Source organism: Lacerta agilis, chromosome 2 (assembly GCF_009819535.1).
Source record: "Lacerta agilis isolate rLacAgi1 chromosome 2, rLacAgi1.pri, whole genome shotgun sequence".
NCBI lineage: Eukaryota > Metazoa > Chordata > Lepidosauria > Squamata > Lacertidae > Lacerta > Lacerta agilis.
This window is the reverse complement of record NC_046313.1, coordinates 40,931,745-40,956,736: the sequence shown is the minus strand read 5'-3', so window position 1 is coordinate 40,956,736 and position 24,992 is coordinate 40,931,745. Positions and strand designations below refer to the sequence as shown.

The 24,992-nt window shown below is 45.4% G+C and overlaps 1 protein-coding gene across 5 annotated transcripts; it reads right to left on the bottom strand.

The window, feature by feature from the left end:
• On the bottom strand, window positions 1–24,527 carry NACC1 (nucleus accumbens associated 1). Of its 5 annotated transcripts, none has more exons than XM_033139762.1 (6): window positions 24,335–24,527; window positions 6,128–7,106; window positions 2,940–3,113; window positions 1,416–1,545; window positions 1,059–1,156; window positions 1–647 (listed from the first exon to the last, which is right to left on the bottom strand). In XM_033139762.1, the coding sequence occupies exons 2-6, from the start codon at window positions 7,074–7,076 to the stop codon at window positions 388–390; spliced, it is 1,611 nt and encodes a 536-aa protein (XP_032995653.1). In that variant the 5' UTR covers window positions 7,077–7,106; window positions 24,335–24,527; the 3' UTR covers window positions 1–387. The 5 variants fall into 5 exon arrangements, with proteins under 5 accessions (XP_032995653.1, XP_032995654.1, XP_032995655.1 ...); XM_033139763.1 differs by having other exon boundaries at window positions 2,940–3,110; XM_033139764.1 differs by having other exon boundaries at window positions 1,416–1,521; window positions 24,335–24,526.
• Window positions 24,528–24,992: the final 465 nt, after the last annotated feature.

Below are 24,992 nucleotides of genomic sequence, written 5' to 3'. Positions count from 1 at the left end.
AAAAAAAAAAATCTACTAAAATATATATCTAAGAACAATTAATAGCACAACAAGGACAGAGGGAAGGGACGGGGGAGAAAATGCCAGCCAGAACTGCCAATGCAGCAGCAGGACCTCCCCTCTGAGCTCGTACTACCTGTGGCACCTGAGGAAGCAAGGCCCATGTTTAAGAATATATATATATATATGTTTGTATGTATATATATATTTTTAAAGGAGAAGGCACAATGCTCTTTCTCCTCTGCCGAAACGAAAACAAAAACCAACAACGGGCGGGTGTGGGGGAGAGGGAAGAAATGAAATAAAGGTGGGAAAACAATTCTACAAAAATCAAATTAGGAAATAAAAACCATCGACTGGGGGCGGGGGAACGAGATGGGCATGTTTTTACTGGAGGCCCTCGGTGGAGGTGCCTGCGTCACCGTCATGGCTGCCCGTCTCGAAGCTGTGCTCCACCCCCATGATGTCTGGCTCCATCTTGCCAGTGTCATTGATGAAGGTGGTGTAAGTGTCGCCCTCGGCCATCAGTAGTTTCAGTTTGGGGATCCAGCTCTTGCGGACAACGCGCCGCGCGTTCGTGCACATATCAGCAGCAATTGCATTCATCTCACTCTCCTTGAAGTTGGGGGCAAAGTTCTGGCAATAAACTGAGGAAGAGAAGAAGAGCGTGAGCCGGGATCAGGGTTGCTATAGCGGCAACTGGGAATCAATATCCTCACAGCACTTTCCCTCTCGGGAACCCAAACACCAACGCCTGCCCAAGCCAGCGAAGACCTCCGAGGTGCTGGCGGAAGCCTGCGATGACTCACAGCACAGTAAATCTTAAAATCACAGCCTTGAGTGAGACAAAGGAACCGCTTCCAGCTCTGTATTTGCTTCCGCTGCTGGAATCATTACGGATCTGGGTGCTCTGATAGGGTGGAATAGGATATTCTGCCTATTGACCATATGACACACAGCTAAAATTTCCCACCTCGTGCCCTTCAAGAAAGCAGTAATAATATACTCCCCTAAGCTCCCTCCCCACTGCAGAAGGATCTATTAAGGCAGACACTCACACTTCACAGCATGCAGCACCCGGCTGTCGAGGGGTTTCCGGCTAGGGTCGTTGGTGGAGGAGCGGATTCCAGTGCCACAACTGTTGGCAAGGGTGTTCCTAGCAAGCGGTGAGCAAGAGAAAGCATTTAAACCCTTTACTGGCAGCATCTTATTGTTCCCCACCCACCCACCCACCCACCTTTAATTGTCCACTCCTATCCATTCCAGTTCCTGCCTTGCCTCTTGTTCTGGCAGGACTCCTCAAGCCCAGAAGTCCTATCTCTAAAGCCAGAAAAAAAACTGTGGCAAAAAAGGGGCCTGAAATAGAGCAAAACAGAGCCTTTCCCCCTTTCCTACACACTGGGAGGCTCACTCACCGGTCAAAGAAAGATGCTAGTAGTCGTCTGAGAAGCACTTTGTGTCGTGTCCCAGCACTGACATGACAGTTCATCAGCTGTGCCCGGGTGATGTACACATTGGTACCTAGGCAGGGAAAAGAGACAAGGCCTGTTGTGAAAACAACAAGCTTTCAACTTGGGTGCAGACCCATAAGCCACCTAATTACTTGTGTGCAGTACCAGATGCTTTCTGGAAGCAACAAGAAACAATTATAATGGGATCCTTCCAGCCATTCTCAACTTCCAACTCCGTGTAGAACTATGGCAAGCACAAAGTTGGCTAACAGTCATTAACTCCTGGGTGAGTTTGGTCCCATCCTGTAAACACAGCTGCACAACCGGCTTTTGAGAGCACACAACATCAGCAGGCTTCCAAAAGGAATCGGGTTGGCGACTGTGAGAACAGGATGCTGGACTGGATGGGCCATTGGCCTGATCCAGGCAGGGCTAATTCTAATGCTCTTGCCGACTTTATACGGACATTTTGGGGACGTGCTTGTGGCTAGTAACTTTGGTGGACTGGGGATGTTGGGAAGACAGATTCAAACCAATACCTGAGAAAGTTCACTTCTGTGTGAAAGGAAAGTTTGACTTGCTGGTCCCAGCAGAGGCTGGGCTATTGAGCAACTCATTCCCCTCAGTGCAGACAGAGCAAGTACATTGGCACGTGCAAAGGAAAGGCCAACAGCAGGAACGAAATCATCCAAGACAGCTCTGAGCGGGATATAGCATGTGCTGGATATGACTTACTTAGCTTGCGTACCAACACAGTTTCTTTCCTTCCTATCCCAGTGCTGGGCACCAGCCTGTAAGAGATGCAGCAGTGCGGGGCGGTGGAAAGCCAAAAGCTGGATTAGCTCATAAGCAAGATTTACAAACTGATTTCCTGTTTTTCTGGCTTTCTTTCCAATAGTCTTTAGATCAAGAGTTTGAAGTCTTTCCCGCTAATTCAAAACAGTGCTCGTGGAGTACGCCTTGTCTAAAGCAACGAGGCAGAGCAAGGTCCCTGTCAGCTCCTTTTAACTGATCAGAGAATGCCATGGAACAAAGGTACAAGGGGCTGGAAGCTGGGATGCCCTGGTAGGATCATCTCAAGGCCTAATCAGACTCTGAGGCGATGTGCATGCATAGGGCCAAGTCAGTTTCTATATAACATACACATGCATTACTTCAGGGTGCTATTCAGGCAGCCCCACCCTCTTGACTGCTGCTTGCAACCTGCAACCACGAGAGCTGTGTTACCTGATTTACTAGTTGTTGTTTTTATCTGAGAGAGGAAACCCCCTGAACATGAAGGATCTTCTAGTATTTTGTAGGCTAACAATCAAGATCATCTTGCTCTTGGTGGGAGAAACTGCCACTTCATTCTGCCAACAAGGCCCTAATCCACCAGACTGGGATTAATTTTAGGAAGCAAGCCAGACTTTTCCTCCTGGCTTGAAACCTACATTCTCACTCGCCGCCCCCTCACTTGACCCCAACAGGCTGAGGCACCTATCTTACCTGTCACAAGTTCCAGCTTCTCAGCTGGGTCCCCCTCATCGTACAACTTGGGGTGGCACCGGTTCCCAATCTGGTTGATGAGCTCAGCAGGCAGCGAAGCCAAATCCTGCCGCACCCGTATCCGGTTGCGAGACTCGGAGGCCACCTGGTCTGGCAGCGCTTCCACTTTCTCTGCTGGGCGAAAAGGAGAAGGGAGGCGAGGAGGGAAAACATGAAGAAAATGTGTGAAAAGCAAGCAAGGAATGAAGCTTAAAGTTGTGGAATCTCAACAAGTTTATACCTCTGTGACACCCCACCACAAACATATATTCTGGAAGACAATTCTTATGCAAGTTGTGCAGATTCACATACGACCCTCTTGGATTTATGGAACTTGCAGTCTTCCCAAAGATGGAAGCCCAAAAACTATTTCCTCCTCTCACAAGAACAGAAAGCTGTTTGGAAGCTTTTTTATGTTTTCAATTGAAGTGAAAGTGGGGAGAGCTCATCTCCAGTTAGATCCACACTATTCAATGGGATTCAGGGAGATGAAATGCTGACAGGTGGCAAAAGATCTATAATCCACAAGGCCTGGATGATTTTATGTTTCTGTTTGCACTGCTTATCTCAAACAGGAACCTGTCAGGAGCATAAAGGTAAAGGGACCCCTGACCATTAGGTCCAGTTGTGTCCGACTCTGGGGTTGCGGCGCTCATCTCGCGTTACTGGCCGAGGGAGCCGGTGTACAGCTTCCGGGTCATGTGGCCAGCATGACAAAGCCGCTTCTGGCGAACCAGAGCAACGCACGGAAATGCCGTTTACCTTCCCGCCAGAGTGGTACCTATTTATCTACTTGCATGCTTTTGAACTGCTAGGTGGGCAGGAGCTGGGACTGAGCAACGGGAGCTCATCCCGTCGTGGGGATTCAAACCGCCGACCTTCTGATCAGCAAGCCCTAGGCTTTGTGGTTTAATCCACAGCGCCACCCACGTCCCTGTCAGGAACATAGTACATCATATTTATAGGACACTTTCCTGAAGTGCTTTCTAAAAATTCATAGCCATCTTTACAACAACCCCCCTTAGGCAGAATTATTATAGCCTTATTAAATGCAGTGGTACCTCGGGTTAAGTACGCTTCAGGTTAAGAACTCCGCTTAAGAACAGAAATCGTGCTCTGGCAGCGCAGCGGCAGCAGGAGGTCCCATTCGCTAAAGTGGTGCTTCAGGTTAAGTACGCTTCAGGTTAAGAACGGACCTCCGGAATGAATTAAGTACTTAACCCGAGGTATCACTGTACTGGGAAAGAGGTCAGTGAGGCTGACAAGAGCAACTTTCTTAAGGCTACATAGTAGGCTTGTGTCTGAACTACAATGATGCTACAGCTTACACTGCATTTTTACTAATGCTCCTCCTATTATTATTTGATTATATACCGTTTCTCAAACTGGTGTACAAACAACATAAATTATTTTAAACTAGCAAACACAACAAACACACAAATGGAGCAGATTGAAAGTAATGAGTCACTTATCAAATGAAGATTAGAGAAGTGCTAAATTGCCTCTGAAAGGATGGCAGTGGGGAAGGCTAAATGCACAGCCAATAGGAAGGCATTCTAGAATACTAGAACATAAACAGAGATTTCCTGTGGATGCTGAACTATCCTCCATATAAGATGTAAACTTCAGCAGGGCCTCCTCAGTAGATGCGTCATATGTTCCCTGTGATCAGGAATGTGGCTGTTTAAGGCAATAAATAAGCAGCCAGTGACTGCTGGGATAGCTCAGTCAGTAGTGCATGAGACTCTTCATCTCAGGGTCATGGGTTTGAGCCTCACATTGGGCAAAAGATTCCTGCATTGCAGGGGGTTGGACTGGATGACCCTTGTGGTATCTTCCAACTCTACGATTCTGTGATTCTATGAAATTCTTAGTATGTTATACAAGTATTATACAAGAAGGCCAGCTCAGGAGTCTACAACTGAGCAGCAGCAACAGCAGCATTCTGCCAAAACTTCTGAGCAGTCTTCAAGAGTTGACCCAGGTAGAATGCATTGCAGTAGTCTAGCCCAGGAGTCACTAAGGCATGTATGATAGTTCTAGGTCTATGAAGCTTAACCATAAGATTTTTTTTAATGGGAGAATAAGACTGTAAATGGCTACTAATAATGGCTATGTGTTTAATATGAGAGAGAGTATGCTGTGGACCATGAGCAGGACAGTGCTACTGCCCTCTTGCTGTACTTGTAGACTTCACCTAGGCATCTGGTTGGTTTGTGTGAGCACTGACTAGATGGGATTTGGTCTCATCCATCAGAGCTCTTAAGTTCTTACTAAGTTCCTGGCTATTCTGCTCTTTCCAGTGCACATTCTTGCTGACTAGATCTCAACAGTCTTGAGTCTGTTGGACTGGGAAATTGGACTGGAAAGAAATGGAGAGACTCAGAAGGCACAAAGACAGCCTTATCCCACATGGACATACAAGGCTATAGTGATGGTTGGAACCCAAGGTAAAAGTCACCCGGGGAATTAACCCTTAGAAAACCCAGGCCACCTTTGCTTGCTCCCTCTTTAGAGTCCAGTTTCAAAGCCCTGGTCACTCTCTTCCCTGTAAGCCACACCTCCAAAGTGCAGGAATATCCAGGCTTGATTCTAAGGCTGTGAGAAATGGAGAATTAAATGACTCTTTAATACAGATACTCTGCCCCTGGGGCAGCTTTCAACATCTCAGGGAGTGCTTCACACATTACAGTAGAGCTACATGCCATCTAAAATACTTAGCAGTTTTCCACTTCTACTTAACGTATGGAAAACGGCAACTTTTTAACACTACAAGAACACCTATGGAAACAAAATGGGGTGTCAAGACCAACTGCAGCCCCTTCTGCCGTGTGTTGTGTGAAGGGGTGGGGTGACAATGCCCTCATCTCGCATTTCACCAGGCAGAAGTGGACACATGATGAATACCATGTACGTACTTCTGCTCTTCGGTTGATTTTGCACCAGAAGGGTGAGATCTAAATGTTTTAACACACAATTTAAAAACACTCATTTTCCTAGCCTCCAATAACTTCCCCCATAATGCATCTCTGCAATGATTTTTTTTTTAAAGCCCAAATCACAGGTGGGCAACTTGAACCAATTCCCTTCCTGCAGGGAAGAAGCTGAACTGGAATGCTGTCCGTCACCAATCTGCCCTCGCCACTCACCCGTCTGGCCTACATTCATCATGCTGTACATCGTGTACATGTTGCAGATCTGCCGGTACTGCTCGTCAGAGCCCTCCTCGGGTGCGTCCTCCTCCTCGTCTTCCTCATTGTGGTAGGAACTGGGGCTGTCACTAGTGTAGGCACTGGAGGTACCAGGGCTCGTCTGGTCCGATGTGCTGGGGCCACTGACCACGCCTGCCCCTCCACCGCCTCCCGTTAGCGCCCCCTGCTGTTGAGACTGCTGCTGTTGCTGCTGCTGCTGCTGCTGCTGCTGGGCCTGCCGGTTACCCCCACTCAGCTCCTGCTGCGAGGAGATCTTGGCCATTTTGCGGCTGCCGTTACTGCCGCCTCCACCTCCGCCTCCGCCTCCCCCTTCCTTCTGGCTGCTTTCCCAGAGCCGCTTAACCACAAATGTGCACTGGACAGAGTCCGACTCCTGCTGCTCCGTTTTTACGCGAGAGACCAGGGGCAGGGGGGTGTTGCCGGAGGGCCAGGTGGAGGTCTGCGCCACGGGGCTCTGTGGCTCAGAGGAAGGTGCCTCCTCGGTGTGCAAGCCTTGGGAATCGCAGCTGGGCGAGCTGACCTTCAAGAAGAACTCAGTCCCCTTCTCCATAATCTCCTGGATCTGCAGGAACCCAGCCGTGTACATTAGCAGGAACTGGTCGCCTACGTTCATGCTGAGGCGGCCGGTGTAGCAGAAGCTGAGGATCTGCTGGAAGGACTGGGGCTGCACAGCAGCAGGAAGCTCCACCACCGTGCTCTTGCTGTTGTTGAAAAGGTCCCGGAAGTAGCAGCTGCTGGCAGCCAGCACAGCCCGGTGTGCCTTGAAGGCATGCCCCTTCACCACCACCGAGACATCACAGTACAGGCCCTGCAATCGCTGCTCGTTCAAGCACTCCAGGATGCTGTTACCAAAGTTGGGGATCTCCATCTGGAGAATCTGAGCCATCCTCTCCTTCTCTTCACTTGGGTAGGTGAGCTGCAAAGGGAAGAAGGAGCCAGAGAGGTTGTAGATGGGTCCAGCATGGAAAAGCACATATGAGAAAGCGGGGAACATCGGGGAAAGGGAAGAGAAGGTCATCCATTTCCTTTTACTCCCTTGTAGGTCCCCCTTCATACTGTCTGGTGAAGGAAGGGTTACCTTGAAAATGTGGCAGAGAAAATAAAATACGCTGGCCACCCAATCAACTATTTTATGTGCCGTTTCTAGGAATGGCAACATTATTCCATTACAGATCTTTTCCAGCTTTCAGTAGTCAGAAGTATTGTGACACAACAAGTGCAAGACTGGCGTAGCAATTTTGGCTAAACTAAGAATGCTATGAAGCCAGGCATAGAGAGGACACATTCCCCATCATGACGGAAGTTAAAACAGCCCACATATAAAACACAGCGAGGTGTCAGTGGATCAAGAAGAGGGTTTGGAATTCTGCATAGTGGACGGGGGTGGGGTGGGGGTGGAACAGGAAATACAATACAGTGGAACCTCGGTTTTCAAACGTAATCCGTTCTGAAAGACCATTTGACTTTCGAAATGTTCGAAAACCGAGGATCAATGGGCAGTCGGCAAAATCCATTGAAAAAATGGAAAAACCTGCAGCGGAAGCCGTTCGACTTCAAAGGCATGTTTGAAAATGGAAGCAATTACTTCTGGGTTTTTGGTGTTCGGCTTCCGAGATGCTTGAAAACCAAGGTTCCACTGTAGCTGCTTTGAAGTCTGTGTTTATGGAATAATTTCATTATGGTTGCATTGATTAAGCATTATTTGTACACATTATTTGTTACTTAATGGAGAGTGGGCTGAAGTCTTGAAGACAGGGAAGCCTACTTTAAATAGGAAAAGAATCCCTCCTTGCAGAAACCGACTTGTCCATTAAAGGAAAATCTTATGTTTCCTTTAAGCATGCATGCACCCTATTGTTATAGCTGACATGTGATGCAACTTCCACAGGTATTGGCCCGTCAACATTTTGCCTTGGAAAAGGCAAAGAAATTCAGTAACTTGAAAAAGAGAATTGCACACTCTACAACAAAGGAAGCCTTTCAGCAGAAGCTACTAGCTAGGCTATTTTGTAAGGCTAAGATTCGAATAGTTGCTCTTCATATATTTTGAATCATGGATTAGTAGTGATAGAAGGGAAGTCAGAATGCCATTTAAGTCCAGCCTCTTGTGACATGCATTTCAGATTAGCCTTGAACAGTAGCTTGGGGAACCTGCAGCCCACAGGTCTAATTGAGTCTTGCCAGGGGTCCTAATTTGGCCTTTGAGGCAGATTTCCCCAAACTAAACCCACCTGCCCTGCACCTGATGTTGTATATGATGTCAGATGTGCAGCCTGTAAAGATGTGACTGAAAAGGAACAACTGGGAGCCTTAAACTGTGCACCTGATTGTTACTTGGCAAGCGGGGCTTATATTAAGCACCTTTAAAATTCTCTCTAATAAAGTATATCATAGAGGACAGTAAACCAGCAATAGAGGGCAAAGATGTCACCAATGAACAGCTCACAAATGTGATTATGGGTTATAACCCTAGTAGCTCATAAACAAAAAACTTGAAATAATAATCCTGGGATTAAGGGCTCAATGAGGGCAAAGCATCGGCGCTTGAGGGCTGAAATGTCTCTGTCCTCCAAGAATTTCTGATGAGAGCACTGCTGGTTTTGAAAGAACCTAAAGGTCATTTCGTTCTGTTTCCAGAATCAAACCACCATCCTCTAAATCCAAACTGACCACAGAGACCAGACAGACTAAATTATATGCCAGTCGCAACTGATCTGAAATTGCACTATTGCTGGCTTTCATTGTTTGCTCTTTTTTGCACAGTACTGTACTGCTTTTACTGTATTCTTTTATTTCTGTAAGTTGCTGTGAACTGTATGAGGAAAGGCAGTGCATATCTATTTTGCAAAGTGGGGCTTATGTTCCAATACTGGCAAATCAAGATGGCTCCAGCAACCGTTGCAAATGGACACATCCTTCAGGGTGGTTCTGTAGAATATCTACTACAGTACTCAATCCTTGGCCGGCCGGTATTCTTTTCACAACTGTGTGTTGGACTTACACAGGACTTTCCCCCTTTCAAAATACTGTGCTATAAATGAACTCAAAACCGCAAAGAAGCACAAAATTAGGGGTGCAAGTGACTGGGCACCTCCTTGTGCAAGAAAGAAACATGAACAGATGGTATGTGAAGAATACCCAATAACATATATACTGTATGTCAGAGGGCATATATTGTATATTATTATAGCCTCAAATGGATGTTGAGAAGGAAGGAGTGATCAATACTGCTTCTACTTGTAGCAGCAACCTACTACCACAAGGGATCATTTGCATATAATAAACCTTTTACAGTCCTGTGGTTATTAGCAATCAGGAAAGGCATAATGTGCATAACGTCCTTATTGAATGGTCCAGCCCTTTTACACTAGCCTGGTGCTGATAACACTCAGCAGTTAGCTGTCACAGGTATTGAAGCATAACCATGTGAAATTTCAGCACTAGTTTCTCTGATGTTTATTTTCATATTATCAAGCACTGTCCAGATTATGGAAAAGTGACAAGGTTAAAACATAGCTCTTCATTAGCCAGGAAAGATTTGTGTTTGTTTGTCTAAGCTGGTGAAACATTGTTTGTGTTGGAAGAGACATGCAGACACAAACTATAATGAGAAGTGGCAGCTTTTGCTATTGCCCCCCCCCCCCCCCCGCCAGCCACATGGGGTAAACAAGCTGCAACCCAGCACTGCTGATCCACAAGCCCAGCGAGGCTTCTCTATTGTCAGCTCTAAGAAGGGACAGAACCCTGAGAGCGAGCGTATGGATCCGTCCCTCCCAGGGCACAGGGAGCTTTGAATCATGGGTATTGTCTGTTTAAGACAAACAGCATGTGTGCTGCAGATAAGAAACACTATGAATTTAAATGAAAGCTTTTGCTAAAAACAGACAAAACAGTCATGTGCTTTTTATTCCTTCACACTTGCCAACTGTGGGGGCAAGTTAATGCTGGGTGGAATGTTAAATACTAAAAATGAATGTACATTTTTACTGAGAAGAGGTGCCCTAGTTAGTTTTAAAATGTGTCTGTCACAATGCGCACTGAGGGAACATATTACTTTGTGAGGCTGCAGAGAGCGGGGGGGGGGGGGGACACACACACACAAGATGAGCTCTGGAGATACTGCACTGTGACTGCTGCTTTTTAAAATCCCCATGCATGCTAAAGGCTGGGTGCAAAACAGTGCCTGAAATGGCATTTGGAGATGGGATGAGCAGCTCAGGAATTACATTTTACCTCCCATGCAGAGTTACACTGAGTGTCCCACATTACTAGCAGTTTGAAGAACTGCCTATTTTTGAAAAACTGAAAATTTTGCAGATCTGCGTGGCATGGAAATGAAAAATCCCTAGTATGAATTTTATTGGGCTATTCTCCTCAAATACCTACAATTCCCAGAGTAGTTTAATAATCAACCCCTCTTTCCCAGGGAACTTTAGAAATTGTAGCTCTTGAGGGGAGTAGGGGTTTCCTAACAACTCTAAGCATCCTTAACAAACTGTAAAGGTAAAGGGACCCCTGACCATTAGGTCCAGTCGCAGATGACTCTGAGGTTGCGACGCTCATCTCACTTTACTGGCCGAGGGAGCCGGTGTACAGCTTCCGGGTCATGTGGCCAGCATGACTAAGCCGCTTCTGGTGAACCAGAGCAGTGCACGGAAACGCCGTTTACCTTCCCGCCAGAGTGGTACCTATTTATCTACTTGCACTTTGATGTGCTTTCGAACTGCTAGGTTGGCAGGAGGAGGGACCGAGCAACGGGAGCTCTCCCCGTTAACAAACTGTACTTCCCTGGATTTTTGGCGTGAGAGAGGGAGCCATAACTGTTTAAAGTGTTAAGACACTGCTTTAAATATAAAGTGCAGACGGGGCCGAAAACTGGTTGTGTCTAGCTTACATAGGGTTGCCATATTTCACAAAGTAAAAAACAGAACTCCACAAAAATGCAAAAAACCCAAGACTTTCCAATTGACTTGCCTAAGATCCAGGACAAAGCACCGCCTCTCAGAAATCCAACCCCCCCCCCCCAGCCGACAGCAATTCCACCTTTCTAATCCAGTGATGTCCGGGAAAATCCGGTGGCTTTCAATGGGACTTGAAAGTCCTCATATTTGCTTTACTTATTTATTGGTATTCTGTATCGTCTTTTAAATTGCATGCCATAAAAAATAATAAAAAGACACTACGCCATTATTGTGTATGTGAACATCTTATTTTAGTATTATGTTTTTAAAGTGGTGGGCGGCATCTTACTGCTGTGCCCCCACATGCTCACAGCCTTCTGTTTGCACAAATGGGACTTACTCTTTCTTGCCTCTGCAGCCCCCCCACCTCGGCCCCTCGTGTGCTCTGGACATTTGGGGGACCCTTGAAAAGATGGGGGTGTTCAGGGTGATTGCAGGAGGCAGAGCAGAAGGGGGAATCCTATCACACCTGCTGGTCCAATGTATCTTTAAGAGGTTTATTCTGTTTCAGATAGGATATGTTGGTTTACATAATAAGACATATTCTGCAAAGATCTGAACAATACAAGAATGAGTGTAAGGCTTGTGGAACCCCCAATGTGGTGCTCATGGAAACTATGACAACCTCAGATTGTTTGTACTCACCAAGGCCCTCTTGCCCCTGTCATTTTTGAAAATGACTTTAAAAAAACACAAAAAACCCATGGGTGTCCCTGGACTGGCTGGAAAATATAAGCATTATCAAGATATTCTACCCTCTTTTTCCTCATAATGTGTCTGGTCTGCCCACTGGGATGCTTTGTCTACCTTTTCATTTAGCTATTTGTCTGAATGTGCATTTTGCCTAACTTTTTGGACTTTTGTTTGTTTGGAGGGCTTGTCTGCTTTTGTTGCCTGCGTTTTATTTGCCTTTGGGGGGGCATGTTGGTGCTTTGCCTATTTTATTTCGAAGGTTACTGTATTTTTAAGCACCTTAAAAGAGGCAGGGAATATAATTTGGATCCTTGATTTCCAAAATGGTATGCAGAAACAAAACACAGGCTTCTCATCACAAGAGCTGAAATTGTAGCAGCTTTTGCAGTCTCTAGCAGAGATCCATCAGAAACTAGAGCCCCCCCCTCCTTGGGGAACTGCCCCAGATCACGGAGTTCCTTGCTGAAAGTATGCTCAGGCTTTCCTTCCTTCATTTATTTTAGAAAAACTGGAGGTAGAGATTACTTTAGAAGAGTGGAAAGGTATTTCAGAGACATCATCACTCACTGCTGACATTCTATGCTTTAATTCTGAAATGCAACTACTTCCTTCTGAGTAGTTAAATCTACTGTGTATTAATAGTTTAAAATTTAAGCTTGCTGCTATGGAGCTAAAACTTGCCCTAACCTTTATTCTTCAAATTGACAACGAAACTTCCTTATTAGGAGGCAGGAGGAGCTGAGTGAATTGTTAGGACGTATTTGGCTTTAAAGAGATACAGTACTGTAGTTTCTACTCTGGAAAATTTCACACCACAAAATATGTGTATCAGGCACTCAAACTAGACAGTGTAGTAGTTCTGATCTTTTATAGTTTCTGTGTTAATTCTGTGCTATTGAGTCATTGATTCAGCAAGGCTGTATCACTTAGCTGGGAAAACATACTCAGTCAACTTCTGTTTTAAAGCTATCATTATGCTTTTTTCAAGACAGATGAATTACCTTAAGTTTGCATCTTTTAGCAAACAGAATTGAACCATACTGTATTCTCTTCAGTGCTGGTGTATATTTAAGTATTACTTTATGGGTTTTTAAAAAATCAAAATAATGTATAAGTTCTTGTACATTATTAGTTCTAGTACAATCTGAACTCTTGTGCCCCAAATAAGAACTCCGTAGTTGCTTGCCTTTAAGCATGGAACACATTTGTTTTGGGGTTTTGTATTATCTGTATGGAGATATGAATTTACTAAATGAAATATATATTTTATTTTTAAAATAGCAGCTCCACCCCCCGCCGCCCCCCAAAAAACTGGAACCAGGGTTAACCATTCCTTAACTGTGCTATTTCCTCATCAAACTCCCTCTTCCAAAGCTATCTGACCAGATTAGGAAAAAATAAAACCTTTAAGGCTCTAAATTATCCACTTACTTAACTCCCATGTCACGACTCTTGCTTTTTAACTGGTATCCCAAAACAGAGGCCTACAGACAGTTTCTTACCACAGCTTTTCCATACAGGAGGTCCCAGTGAACTCCTATCCTGGAATTTAAAAGGTTAGCCACAATAGAGGTAGACTCCACAGCTTCAATTTGGAGGGCTTATCTCCAGTCTCAACACTGTGGTGCTTAGCTCTGAAATAGGAAATAAAAGATCCTGCTGACTGATTTTCAGATGTCTTTTCTAAAGGGCAGGCAGAGGGATTTTTAAAATCTCTCAATCAGGAGAAAAATGCTCTGTCAGCTCTTTAGAGATTCCTCTCTACAGAAAAAAGATATCCTGATCTGATTGGGAGATAAAAGTTTCCAGGGCTAGAGGGGCCATTTCTTGTGAGTTGCTGGACCAGATTCGGGCAATGGGTTAGCCATCCTTCTTGCAGAGCATCAGGTGCTCACTGATCATTAACTACTAGGCCCACTCTCTGACAAATGGTTGCCATCTATAGTACTGGAGAATTGTCTATGTGTGTGTTTCTTCAACTGAGGGGGACAAAGTTAATCAGCTTATCATTTGCTAGGGCTCAACTAGCAGCTGTTAAGCAGGACTAACTCACAACTCATCCTAGAATAGACTCATTCAGTGTAAGAAATCTCTCTCTCTCTCTCTCATTATTCTAATGTCACTCAGGAAGCCTCTGCTCTTTTGTACCTTCGTGCTAGCCACCTGGTTTAGACATCTGATACCTCCCCATTCTTCAGAAGGGAAGGTGCAACAGAGCCAGTGGACCAGAGAGGATTTATATACTAAAGCAAGAGTGAACTATGGAATAAAAGACCCAGGGGCTGCCAGGGGGAAACCCCTACGATTCTTCTTCCAGTGTGACCAAAGATCCCTCATGCCTAGCAGTGCTCAGATATCAAGACAGTCTGTAGGAATGTAGGATTAAATTCTATGTGTGGTTAGGCAAAAGTCTACCCCGTTAACTGGAGTAATTTCATTGGAAATATGTGGGAGAAGGTAATGTTACAGTTAAAACAGCTTAGAGTACAAGAATGGGGAACTCCATGTCCTTTCCAATAAATTGCCTATGGAAGACCTTCATTTTGGGAGTGGGGTTTTTAAAGGGTTTTAAAAGGTGAGACATTAAAAGGGTTTTAAATGGTGAGCCATCTATCTTTCTGAATTTGCACAGAGCAACTGCCTCCTCCTTCCTTCACCTCTCCCTTCCTCCAAGGATACATTGTCACCACCATACCCTATTTTTATTCTCACAAGTTCAGTGTTAGAAACTGTGACAGAAAAGCTAGGAGCCAAATGGCTTATGGGACCTGGTTTGTGGGCGCCAAAACAGAATGCCTAGTCGCCATGGGTGGGTGGTGGATCAGCAACACTATTTTATTATTTTGATAATCATAAACTAATGCGCAATTCACATAAGTGACACATTGTTAATATCATATTCTTAGCAGAAATTGTTAATACATGTTTAATTTGTTGTTTACAATAAAAATATTGGTACCATGGTTCAGTTTTCAAAACACTCTACTCTTTATTGTTAAACACCTTAACATATTTACTATCCTTAGCATATACTTGGAGGCTTCAAAGCACATACATTTCAGTAATCCTTGAGTATCAGCCAGGTGCAAAAAATGGCACCCAGACTTTTTGAGGTGCTCGCAAATGGGGAATCTTTAGGCACAAAATGTGCCTGATGCCCTGCTAATTTCGAACCCCTATCCTGCAAAATAATTAGGCTGAGAAATAGTGATTGGCCCAAAGTCACCCAGTGACTTTTGTGGCAAAGCGGGGATTTGAATCCATCTCTGCCCAGTCTAATCCCAACGCACTAGCCACTACACTGGTTCTCACCTTGCTTAGTAACTGCCCTGTGACTCCCATGTTGAGAGTCTCACACTGTTAACCTTCAGCCAGTCACTGAAATAAGAGAAATGAAGGCTAAATCTCAGTGATATTTCCTATCTAGAAAGCAAATAGTTTGGGGCAAAAATCAGTGGCATATCAGCCTGAAATGATTGAGGAGAAGGCTGAGTGTGTCTTGTATCACAGCTTCTCCAGTATGTTATTCTGCTCTGTGCTATGGCAGCAAAGCACTTATCCACCAAGTCCCTATGGGAACATGACTCTGCTCTCAGAGTAATCCAGTGTTAGCAAGCACATTAATGAGGCTTCAGTTACTCAGCCGTGGTTTGTGGAACTATTCACATTCACCTAGGTTTTTTTTATGAGCTAACACCTTTCACTTCTCTCATTTCTATGGATACACTTATCAGAAAAAAATATGATTTCCCCCATCAGTTTCACCACCTGGCTCTCACAAAAGCAAGTTCACTTTTGCCCCCAAGAGATCTCAAAGTATCTCTCTCTGTCTCTCTCTGGAGTGATTTAGTGAGCAAAAGGCCAATTAAAATATAGCTCAACTGACAGCCTTAACTTCAAGTCCTGGGCCTGGATGCCAGCAAACCAAAGTAGAAGTACCGTAAGAGCAGTTTCACATAGGCTCACAACACGTTAACAACTCAAGGGCAGGAAACCCATTAACATGCTTCTGTTGGAATTGGGAATGGGAGGCAAGGTCTGGGAGTACCATGTGACTCATAACACAGCGGCTGCCCACAATTCCTCATTAACCCCCAATAATATCATGGAATCAAATGACCAAAGCTTCCATCAATTAAGAGTTTCTGCTCAATCAAGCAGGATAGCTTCTGGTGATACCAAATTCCTTACTCCTTTGGAGTTGTGGGTTGTGAAAGGTACCCAAGGGTTAGGCCCATAGCAGATTATGCAGTTTTACCTCGGGTTACGTATTTTCAGGTTATGTACTCCGGTCCCCCGGAAGTGTTTTTCGGCGCACGCACAATCGGCGCATGCGCAGAAGCGCTCTGCGCAGTTTGCACACGCAGAAAGCACGATTTTCGGGTTATGTACTTTTCGGGTTACGAACAACAACCCGGAACCAATTAAGTACGTAACCCGAGGTACCACTTGTAACCAGAAATTCAGCCTTGCAGATAGGTACCAACTGCTTACAGCCTACAAGAAGTCTGATCAGCCTGTGTCCTTGGGTGGCTTGAGTAGCAAGTCTGGAAAGTTATTTCCAGAAAGGACTTGCCTTAAATGAAGTAGCTGTAAAGAGTGAACACAGAGCCTCCATATTCAGAGCCAGTATCTCTCTAGTTTACCAGGTGCTAGGGGACAAACTTCAGAGGAAGGCTCTCTCCATGATGCCCAGCTTTGAGCTTTGTGGTCTCTGTTGGAGGCAAGAAACTGGACTAGATTATCTTGTGCTCTAACTGAACTCTTAACTTAGGAGTAGTGAACTCATAAACTGGAAAATGCATGAATAAACTTTTTTTAAAGTAGTGAACTCAGTGGTACCTTTTTCTAAGTAAGCACTAAAAGGATTGGGCCATACAGATTAACAAGGAAAGGCATTTTCTCACGAAACCCAATGCTTCTGTAAAAGAAGCACTCTAAGAACCTTGAGCAATTTAGTAACCTCAGAAAGTTATCGCCACGTATCTAAGGGATTGCAAGCCTGCTGGCACCTGGGCTGGTCTCTTCGTTATGCAGACAACGTAAATCACAGAACTTTTTGTGTTTGGATACTTTAGTGACAGTGACCATAGCACAGCTCACGAAGAATTTTTGCTTCTGTCTCCCAGGCTTAGAAGTTACTATTTAAGATTGTTAATTTCCTTGTTACTGACAGAACACACACAGAGATGCTGTAAGTTATTTAAGAGGATAAGGCAAGTAGATGTTAAGTTTTGTAATATGAGAGCACCAGACTTCACCCCCTGCCCCCAAATGATGCTGACTCCAGCCATGGTTGGCAAAAGATAATTCAACAACCCTTAATATTTCCTAGCTTCTTCCTGTTCCAAGTTTCTTTCTGTGTATATAAAACCCAAGTCTGTCACAGCAACAACATAAGATCTCCCTTGACTACACAACCTTTGTGAGCATAAAACAAATGCCTCACTGTTTCACCGACACAACACTCTTCTACCTTTCTCTCTCTCTCTCTCTCTCTCTCTCTCTCTCTCTCTCTCTCTCTTTCTTTCTTTCTTTCTGACAAAGCCAACAGGAACCAAATTAATGCATAGGACTTTGTGTCTTCCTTTTACACTTGAATCAATACAGGAACCAAAGTAGTAGGAGAAGCACAGAACCTGAAAAAATAACCAACCAGCAGCAGACCCTGGTGACTGAACTGCCTTTGGCCTTATTTGTTTATACGTAGAGAACCTGACCTGTGACCATGAGCTCATACTGAGACATTATAGGGCCACTCAGAAGCTTCAATCTATTAATGTTCTTCGTCCGAGACTCCAAACACATCTGCATCCTCATTGTATTCTTAAGATCATCCTTCTTCTGGACAGACTCATCTACCAAGGACACACTATGGTGGCTGGGTATTGCCAGGTTTAAATGCTTGGGAGGATGGAGGATGGCAGGATATACAAGAGCAGCCTTTTAAGTAAGTTTACAAAAGTTACTATTGTGCAATTATTATCATTTATTATCCTATATATCCATGCTAGCCATGGAGGAAAAGAGCCCTCTTCTATGGCCAACATCAAAACTCAGGCTACTAACCTCTCAGCAGTCCAGGTTTTTTATTATTAAAAAAAAAGTCGACAAGATCCTTCTCTCATTCATCACCCAATGAGTTTCCTTGTTGGCCACACAGGAAGGGAAAACTCTGCCAGCCTGTTTGAAAATTCTTCTTGCCTAAGAAGTCTGTATGAGATGTGTATATTCCATCACAGGGAAGTCACAAACATCTCAAAGTAAACAATCTAGTTTTTCTTCCCTGTCAAATTTCAATATTCCTCCTCTCTCTCTGTTTGTTCATCAGGGAACAAAGCCAACTTCCATGCTCCATGTTTTACCTCAAACTATTTTCTTACATTAGAAAAACTCTACTACTCTTGCATAACCATATTATTCATATGTTAAAGCAGAATTCTTCTAAGAGTCTAGGCTAGGGCAAATGTACAAATGACCATCTTGGGTGTGCCCCAAATCTGCTACAGGGAACATTAACTGCTCAGCTTAGTAATAAGGAACCTGCTCTTGTATTCTTTTCAACCTTCAGCAATTTCAGGACTACGGACTCTTTCAGGAAAATGACACACTATCCCGATCATCTTAGACAGCATCTGCTTATATTTCTATCACTCATAAATTGCTCTTGTCCTCTTTTGAACTTACCCGGTACTTATATGTTGGCTCTTCATCCTGTTTCTGTAGCAAAGCAGTATCACAGGGCAACTGTACCATGGGGGTAGGGCAGTTGTGTTAATTTAATAAGTGAACCCATCAGTTATAATAAGTGAAAGAACAAAACAGATTTTCCAGTCTAGCTGTGATTTGCAGAAATGACTCATATTCTCACCTAGGTGTTGGTTATCTGTTCCAATGGCTCTCAGTAGGTTTACTTTCTTCTCATGTGAAAGGCCTTCTATACTCTGCCCACCCCTGCATCTTTTCCAGTTCTACAATTTTAAGATGAAACAGCCAAAACTGAAAATCATATTCAATGTACAAATGCACCTGCAATTTATTTTGGTAACATGCATCACTATAACATATTAACACATTAAGCTCTCTCTACCAGCACTTGGCCCTACAGCCGCTGAATAGGACAATACCCCAGGCTCAGGTAGGGTTGCCATCAGATATGCCTCCTTACAATAGAACGTCACATCCCTAAAGATCACAATGGATGCCGGAGCCCCCTAATCTGGAGCGCTGCAATTTTATAGAACTAGGGATTTAAATTAAACACCAAACCAACTATTTATTGCTTTGATTATCAGAAAATTTTCAATGAACGTGAACAGAACACACAAGCCCCTCGAGACTCATTACAGTTCAGGTAATAAGGTTATAACTTTTTTTAAAAAAAAAACCCCACTAACAACACTGCAATGATACATGCAGTTGCCACAACCAGAATTTACCATGTATATATGAAACCAGTAACTGCCAGTGTTTTTATACATTTTGGATTTGTCCTCCATACTCTGCCCTCTGTCTGGAAAGAAGGAGGCAGGAGAGACTGAAGCTTTACAGCTCAGTGGAGGAAATAGGCAGAGAGAGGAAGAAAGGTATGTGCACTGCAAAATGCTTTCCCCCATGGTTCAGCACTGCAGCAGTCTGTGTCCCTATTAAAGTGGTCAAAACCCAGTCTTTCTAACCTTTGACCTATGGGTCAGGATGCAAATAGTTATTGATTAAACAGTAAGATCCCTGACAAACAGGCTGCTTCTGTGATAATTCAGCTTACAGGGACCCAGACAGTACCGGTAAGTACATAGTCCAGCAGCCTCCTAGTGTCCTTATTCTCCATGAGAAAATAAAGAGGGAATCCGGTATCATAGGGCTGGATGGATGGATGGAAACTACCAAGAGAACAGAATTCTTAAAAGGAACTGATTCACTCCTATTACATCTCTTAGGATAAATAATCTAGATCACCAAGTGTTTTGCCTGTGTATCCGCCCCACTAGGTTCCAACATCCTGCACAGTTTTTCTATCCAGTATGTGTAACCATACAGAATTAAGAACAGGATCCAATACTGCACTGCTGAGTATCTCCACATATGTAAATGACAAGTAAGTTTTCATACATGAACTGGAACTGAACCTGTTGGTTCAGGTCTGCTGAACCAGTTACTCAATCTTCACCTGCTTGAACCAGAACACTTTCTGCTACAGATGAACAAAAGTTAAAGCCAAAGCATGCAGGGAGGTGAGGCCAAGAAGAGCAAGGCAACAGTTTGACTCCCTGCAGCCCCATGCAGAACAGATAAATGGCCAATCTCCTGGACACAAGAACCAACAACTCAAAGTGCCTCTGTCTTCTAGAATTCCAGCTTAGCTTTTTGGCCCTCATCCACTCCACCACTGTACCCACAGAAGGCTCCAGATGATGATGATGATGATGATGATGATGATGATGATGATTCTATATTACCCTTCATCTGAAGATCACAGGGAGGTTTACCGTATAAAAACACAAAAATGCATAACATAATAACAAACAAAAAAATAACCCTCCCCACAGTTTAAAGGGCACAATTAACCAAAGAACTGAGAGAAGAGGAATTTTTTCGCCTGGCCCCTAAAGATATGTAATGAAGGTGCCAGGTGAGCCTCCCTGGGGAGAGCATTCCAAAAGCGGGAGGTCATCTCACAAAAAGGCTGTTCTCGTGTTGCCACCCTCTGGACTTGCAGAGGATGCATATGAAGAAGAGCCTCAGGTGATGATTTCAGGGTCTGGGTTGATTCATATGGGGAGAGTCAGTTCTTGAGGTGCTGGGGTTCTGAGCCGATTAAGGGTATATAGATCAAAACTAGCACTTTGAATTGGGCCCAGAAACTAATTGGCAGCAAGTGCTCAAGTCATTTTGCCTCAGGTAGCAACCTAGCTGCTGAATTCTGCACCAGCTGAAGTTTCTGAACCATCTTCAGAGGCATCCCCACATATAACATGTTGCAGTAATCTAACCTAGGTCACCAGAGCATAGACAACACAAGTTAGGCTATTCTTGTCCTGAGCGGGGTGCAGCTGGGCCACCAGCCACAGCTGTTGGAAGGCATTCTGTGCCACAGAAGCTACCTAGCCTCAAGCAACAGCAACAGATCCAGAAGTACCTCTAAGCTGCATACCCACTTCGAAGGGAGTGTAACCCCATCAAGATCAGGTAACCTCCCATCCATCTGGCATAGGGAACCACCCACTAACAGTGCCTCTGTCTTATCTGGATTGAGCTTCAGTTATTGGCTCTCATCCAGTCCATTAGCAAGGCAAGACAACGGTCCAACACCTCCACTGCCACACCTGCAGATGTAAAGGAGAAGTAGAGCTGTGTGTCATCACCATATTGCTCACAACGTACTCCAAAACTCTGGATGACCCCACTCAGTGCTTTCATGTAGATGTTGAACAGCATGGAAGATAAAATCAAACTCTGAGGAACCCCACATTGAAGGCTCCACAGGGCCAAAAAGCACTCCCCAAGTATCACCCTCTAGAAATTACTATCCAAGTAGGATTGGAACCACTGCAAAGCGGTGCTTACCTCCCCTAACTTGGACAGCTGCTCCAGAACGATACCATGCACAGCTTCTACTGACATAGATGTTATGGAGAAGTAGAGCTACAAGTCATTAGTATAGTGATGGCATGATTTCACAGGGTTTCTGCCAAGCTCAGGGAAGATAAGCTCAAATCTGCAAGTAGAACTATACTGCTGTCAGACCTCACTGAATTAACAGTGCCATCTCTCCTCAGTGTCACCTTTCCTCATTGCTGAAGAGGGTGCAAGGATGGCTCCTTAATTCATCTATGGCTGTCATGCCCCAGGGAGCAAATCTTTTGACAAGAATATATTTGGAATAATAGCTGATACTTTGTGCCATCTGATCATCCCAGACTCAGCATTAGCCCTCCTGTCCAATCCCTTAGAACAGAAGAGCTCAGTGCTACACATGGATCTTAAAATCTTTCTGCTGATAGTCGCAGAAATGGAAGTTGCACAGCACTTGGCCTCTCAAATCAGATTTATAATTAAGTGGTATACCTGTATATCACAGGCACAGCAGACCGTTTTCTCTGAGAAATTGACCCAACACTGCAACTCAGCAGGGGTCAGACTCACCAAGAACATCTCACTGACACCTGTCTGCCATACATAATGTGAACGGGGTTTCTGAAAAATATGATCTCCCTACTGATTCATCAGGAGGGCTAGTGAGTCTGCTGGAGCTCAACCAACACCTGTTTAAATGATTGTGTAAGGCATATTAATTTTGAAAAATGACCACTTCTGTACTCCAATTGTTTGCTTATTGTTTGTGACGGTCATCTTTATTTTAACTTACCGGAATATATACCGGGGGGGGGGGGGATAGATCCAAAGCAGCAATCCTGTGAACATTTACTTTGAAGCCCCATTTAACTTAGCAAGATTTACTTCTTGCTGTTCTACAAGAGTCTGCTATCTGTTTGTGCAGAATTTATTAGAAGCAGAACTTGGTTTGGACTGTGGCCGCACAATATAGCCTTGCTCTAAACAACACTGCTAACTATAATACACAGCTTCAAGTGCCAGTAAGGTAATATTTGGAGGAGAGTTCAATTGTCTCCCTCCCATTAGTCAGACCTCAGTTGTGGCAGAATATTCTTATTAAAGCCTTAATCTATATAAGATGTTATTGCAATTTACAGCTGGATCTAACTTTTAGAGGCCCTTCTGAGGAGCTCAGTTAACAATGTATACAATGCCATATACCTGTGGTCTTCCTCTTTTCACAGCCAATTTTGCTGCAAAGTCGTCATGCACTATTTTTGAATAGCTCACCTGCTTATGAAAAATAACACTACAACTCTTCTTTGTTGTGAAGTCACAAGTTGACAAGACAACAATTTTGTCCTCTTGTAGAATAAACTTGGCACTTAGAAAGGCCAAATTGGAATCCAGCGAGCGAGAGAGAAAAGCAAAGACTTAAGAAAACAAATAACATATGGTGAGCTATTCAGTGGCAACTTGTTTACAGTGTTCATTTATTACGAACATACTGCACCACCTCCACAAGTATCTTTAAGAGAACAAAAACCATCAAGTGAGAGCCACATTGTGACCTTCTCCTTCCCTTACCACGCGCATAAGGAGTTAACCTAAGTAAAATACAGTACTCATAATCCCACCCCTTCCAAAAGAACCACTGAAAGCTTTAATTCCCCACCCGCCACCCCAGGAAGTTGTAAACCAAGTCTATGTTTGGGAGTAAACTCCCATTAATCTCAGCGAGAGAAGAATACTGCAATTTCCGAGTGAACGTGCACGCCAAAACAGTTAATAATCCCCCCATTCCCAGCCTGGTCTCTTCCAACCAGCATCGGCCTTAACTTTTGCTGCCCCACAAGTTAAAGTTTCTGAAGTTTCGTTTCTCGAACTTTTTTCCTGGAACCCCCCCCCCCCTTTTAAACTCTGAAAGGTCCCATTGCAGGAAAAGGAACATTTTGCCCCCTTCCCCACCTTCTCCCCCCGCTGGAAGAGGAGGAGGAGGAAGAGGAAGGGAAGAGCCCCTCCTCCTCTCCTCTCCCCTGCCGCTTTCTTTCCGTGCCCCTTCCCCCACCGTGGCCCAAAAGCATCCTCCGAAAGCCACCGAATTCCGGGTTTCCAAGCCAACCGCCCGGCCAGGCCTTCTTCGCCTGGCAACGCCAAGGGGCTCCCACTCGAAACTTCTCCCTCGAGGGTGGCCCCGCCGCTGCGCCCTTCCTCTAGGCGGCCGGGCTCGGGGGGGAAGCGAGGCGAGGAGGAGCAGGACAAAGCCCCCGCAGGGAAAGTCGGGGGATTTCGGACAGGCCTGCGGAGAGGGGAAGCCCGCGCCCTCCCGGCCAGCCAGCCTGTGCGGAGAAGGCGCAGGCCAGGGAGAGGCAGCGAGCGCCACCACGTTGCTTGTGAGGTCCGGGGAGGAGGAGGAGGACGAAGGCGGGTGGGGGGGAGGTAAGGGGGACATCCCCCAAAACACACACACTTTCCTAAGGGGTCGCCGACTGCAAGGAGGCCTAGCAGGGGAGCCCAGGGGCGCAGCTCCTCTCTTCCTCCACACCCCGAAGGCAGGCGCAAAGGTCCTCCCTTGAGGTCCGGTTTGGGGTGCAACGGAGGGAGGGGGACTGAGGGAGGGTGGGGAAAAGAGAGACGGGGAGGGCTGCTAAAGGGGGCCTCTCCCACCCGGAGAGAAAAATCGGCGCAGGCAACAGCTGCTATTTTAAGGATCCCCTTTCCCCCACCCCTCCGCCCCCCCTGGGCGAACCCGACAGGTTTGAGGGCTGCTTCGCGAGGGCGAGGAAAGTTTAAACACCCGGGATAATGGGGGGAGGGGGGCATGCATTGGAAGGAGGGTGGCGGGTGGGTGCCCCGACTTAAAAGAGTGGGGTGGGGGGGGCAACCCTGGAGTGGTGAGGTCTCCTGGAAGGGAGGGGGGCGACGTGGCTCTCACCTGCGCAAAGAGAAGGGGGGAGAGGAGATGTCGCTCAATGGAGGGGCTCTGCTCCCCTAGCCCTCCAAGCAGCACTAGCAGCAGCCATTCATTGTCAGCCTAGGCAGGCTCAGCAGAGAGCCGAGCTGGTGGATGGAGCAGCCTGCGAGCCGCTGTAGTGCTCTGCCCAGCCAAGCCAGGCCTCCGTCTCTGCGCTCCCACAGGCCTTGCTAGCGGAGCTCCGAGCCAGCTCCTGCTCCCTCGCCCCTCCTCTCCCCTTTCCCTTGGAACTGGGAAATATTTGCTTCTGAACTTGCCAGCCAGCCTGACTTTGTTCTCCGAGAGTTGGAAGCGAGTCTCCCAGGAGCTGGTGGGAGAAGCTCTGTATTTAACCCAGGGAAGTAAATGTTCCAATCTGAGGATCTGCAATTAAAATAAGTAAAATTTAAGGAAAGGGTTTCAGGATGACGGGCGGAATCCTCCCCGATTTGTGCCTAGAGGCGCATAAATTTCACCAAGTTTGGTTCCTGTCTCCAAACTCCGCTAACGAATGAAAACAAAAGGGAGCTAGCTTTTCTCTTCCCGCACCGTTTGCCCGGAATTAATTCTCAAGTCAGCTACATACAGCGTGAGTCACATAGAAGTTTCCCAAAAACCTGAGTCAAGTCATTCACTTTAT

Coding starts and splice junctions, on each gene's coding strand:
- NACC1 (XM_033139762.1), bottom strand. CDS start 7,076: ATGGCTCAGATTCTCCAGATGGAGATCCCCAACTTTGGTAACAGCATC. Junction 3,114..6,127: donor GATGAATGTAGGCCAGACGG/GTGAGTGGCGAG, acceptor CTTTTCGCCCAG/CAGAGAAAGTGGAAGCGCTG. Junction 1,546..2,939: donor GAAGCTGGAACTTGTGACAG/GTAAGATAGGTG, acceptor TTTTCACAACAG/GCCTTGTCTCTTTTCCCTGC.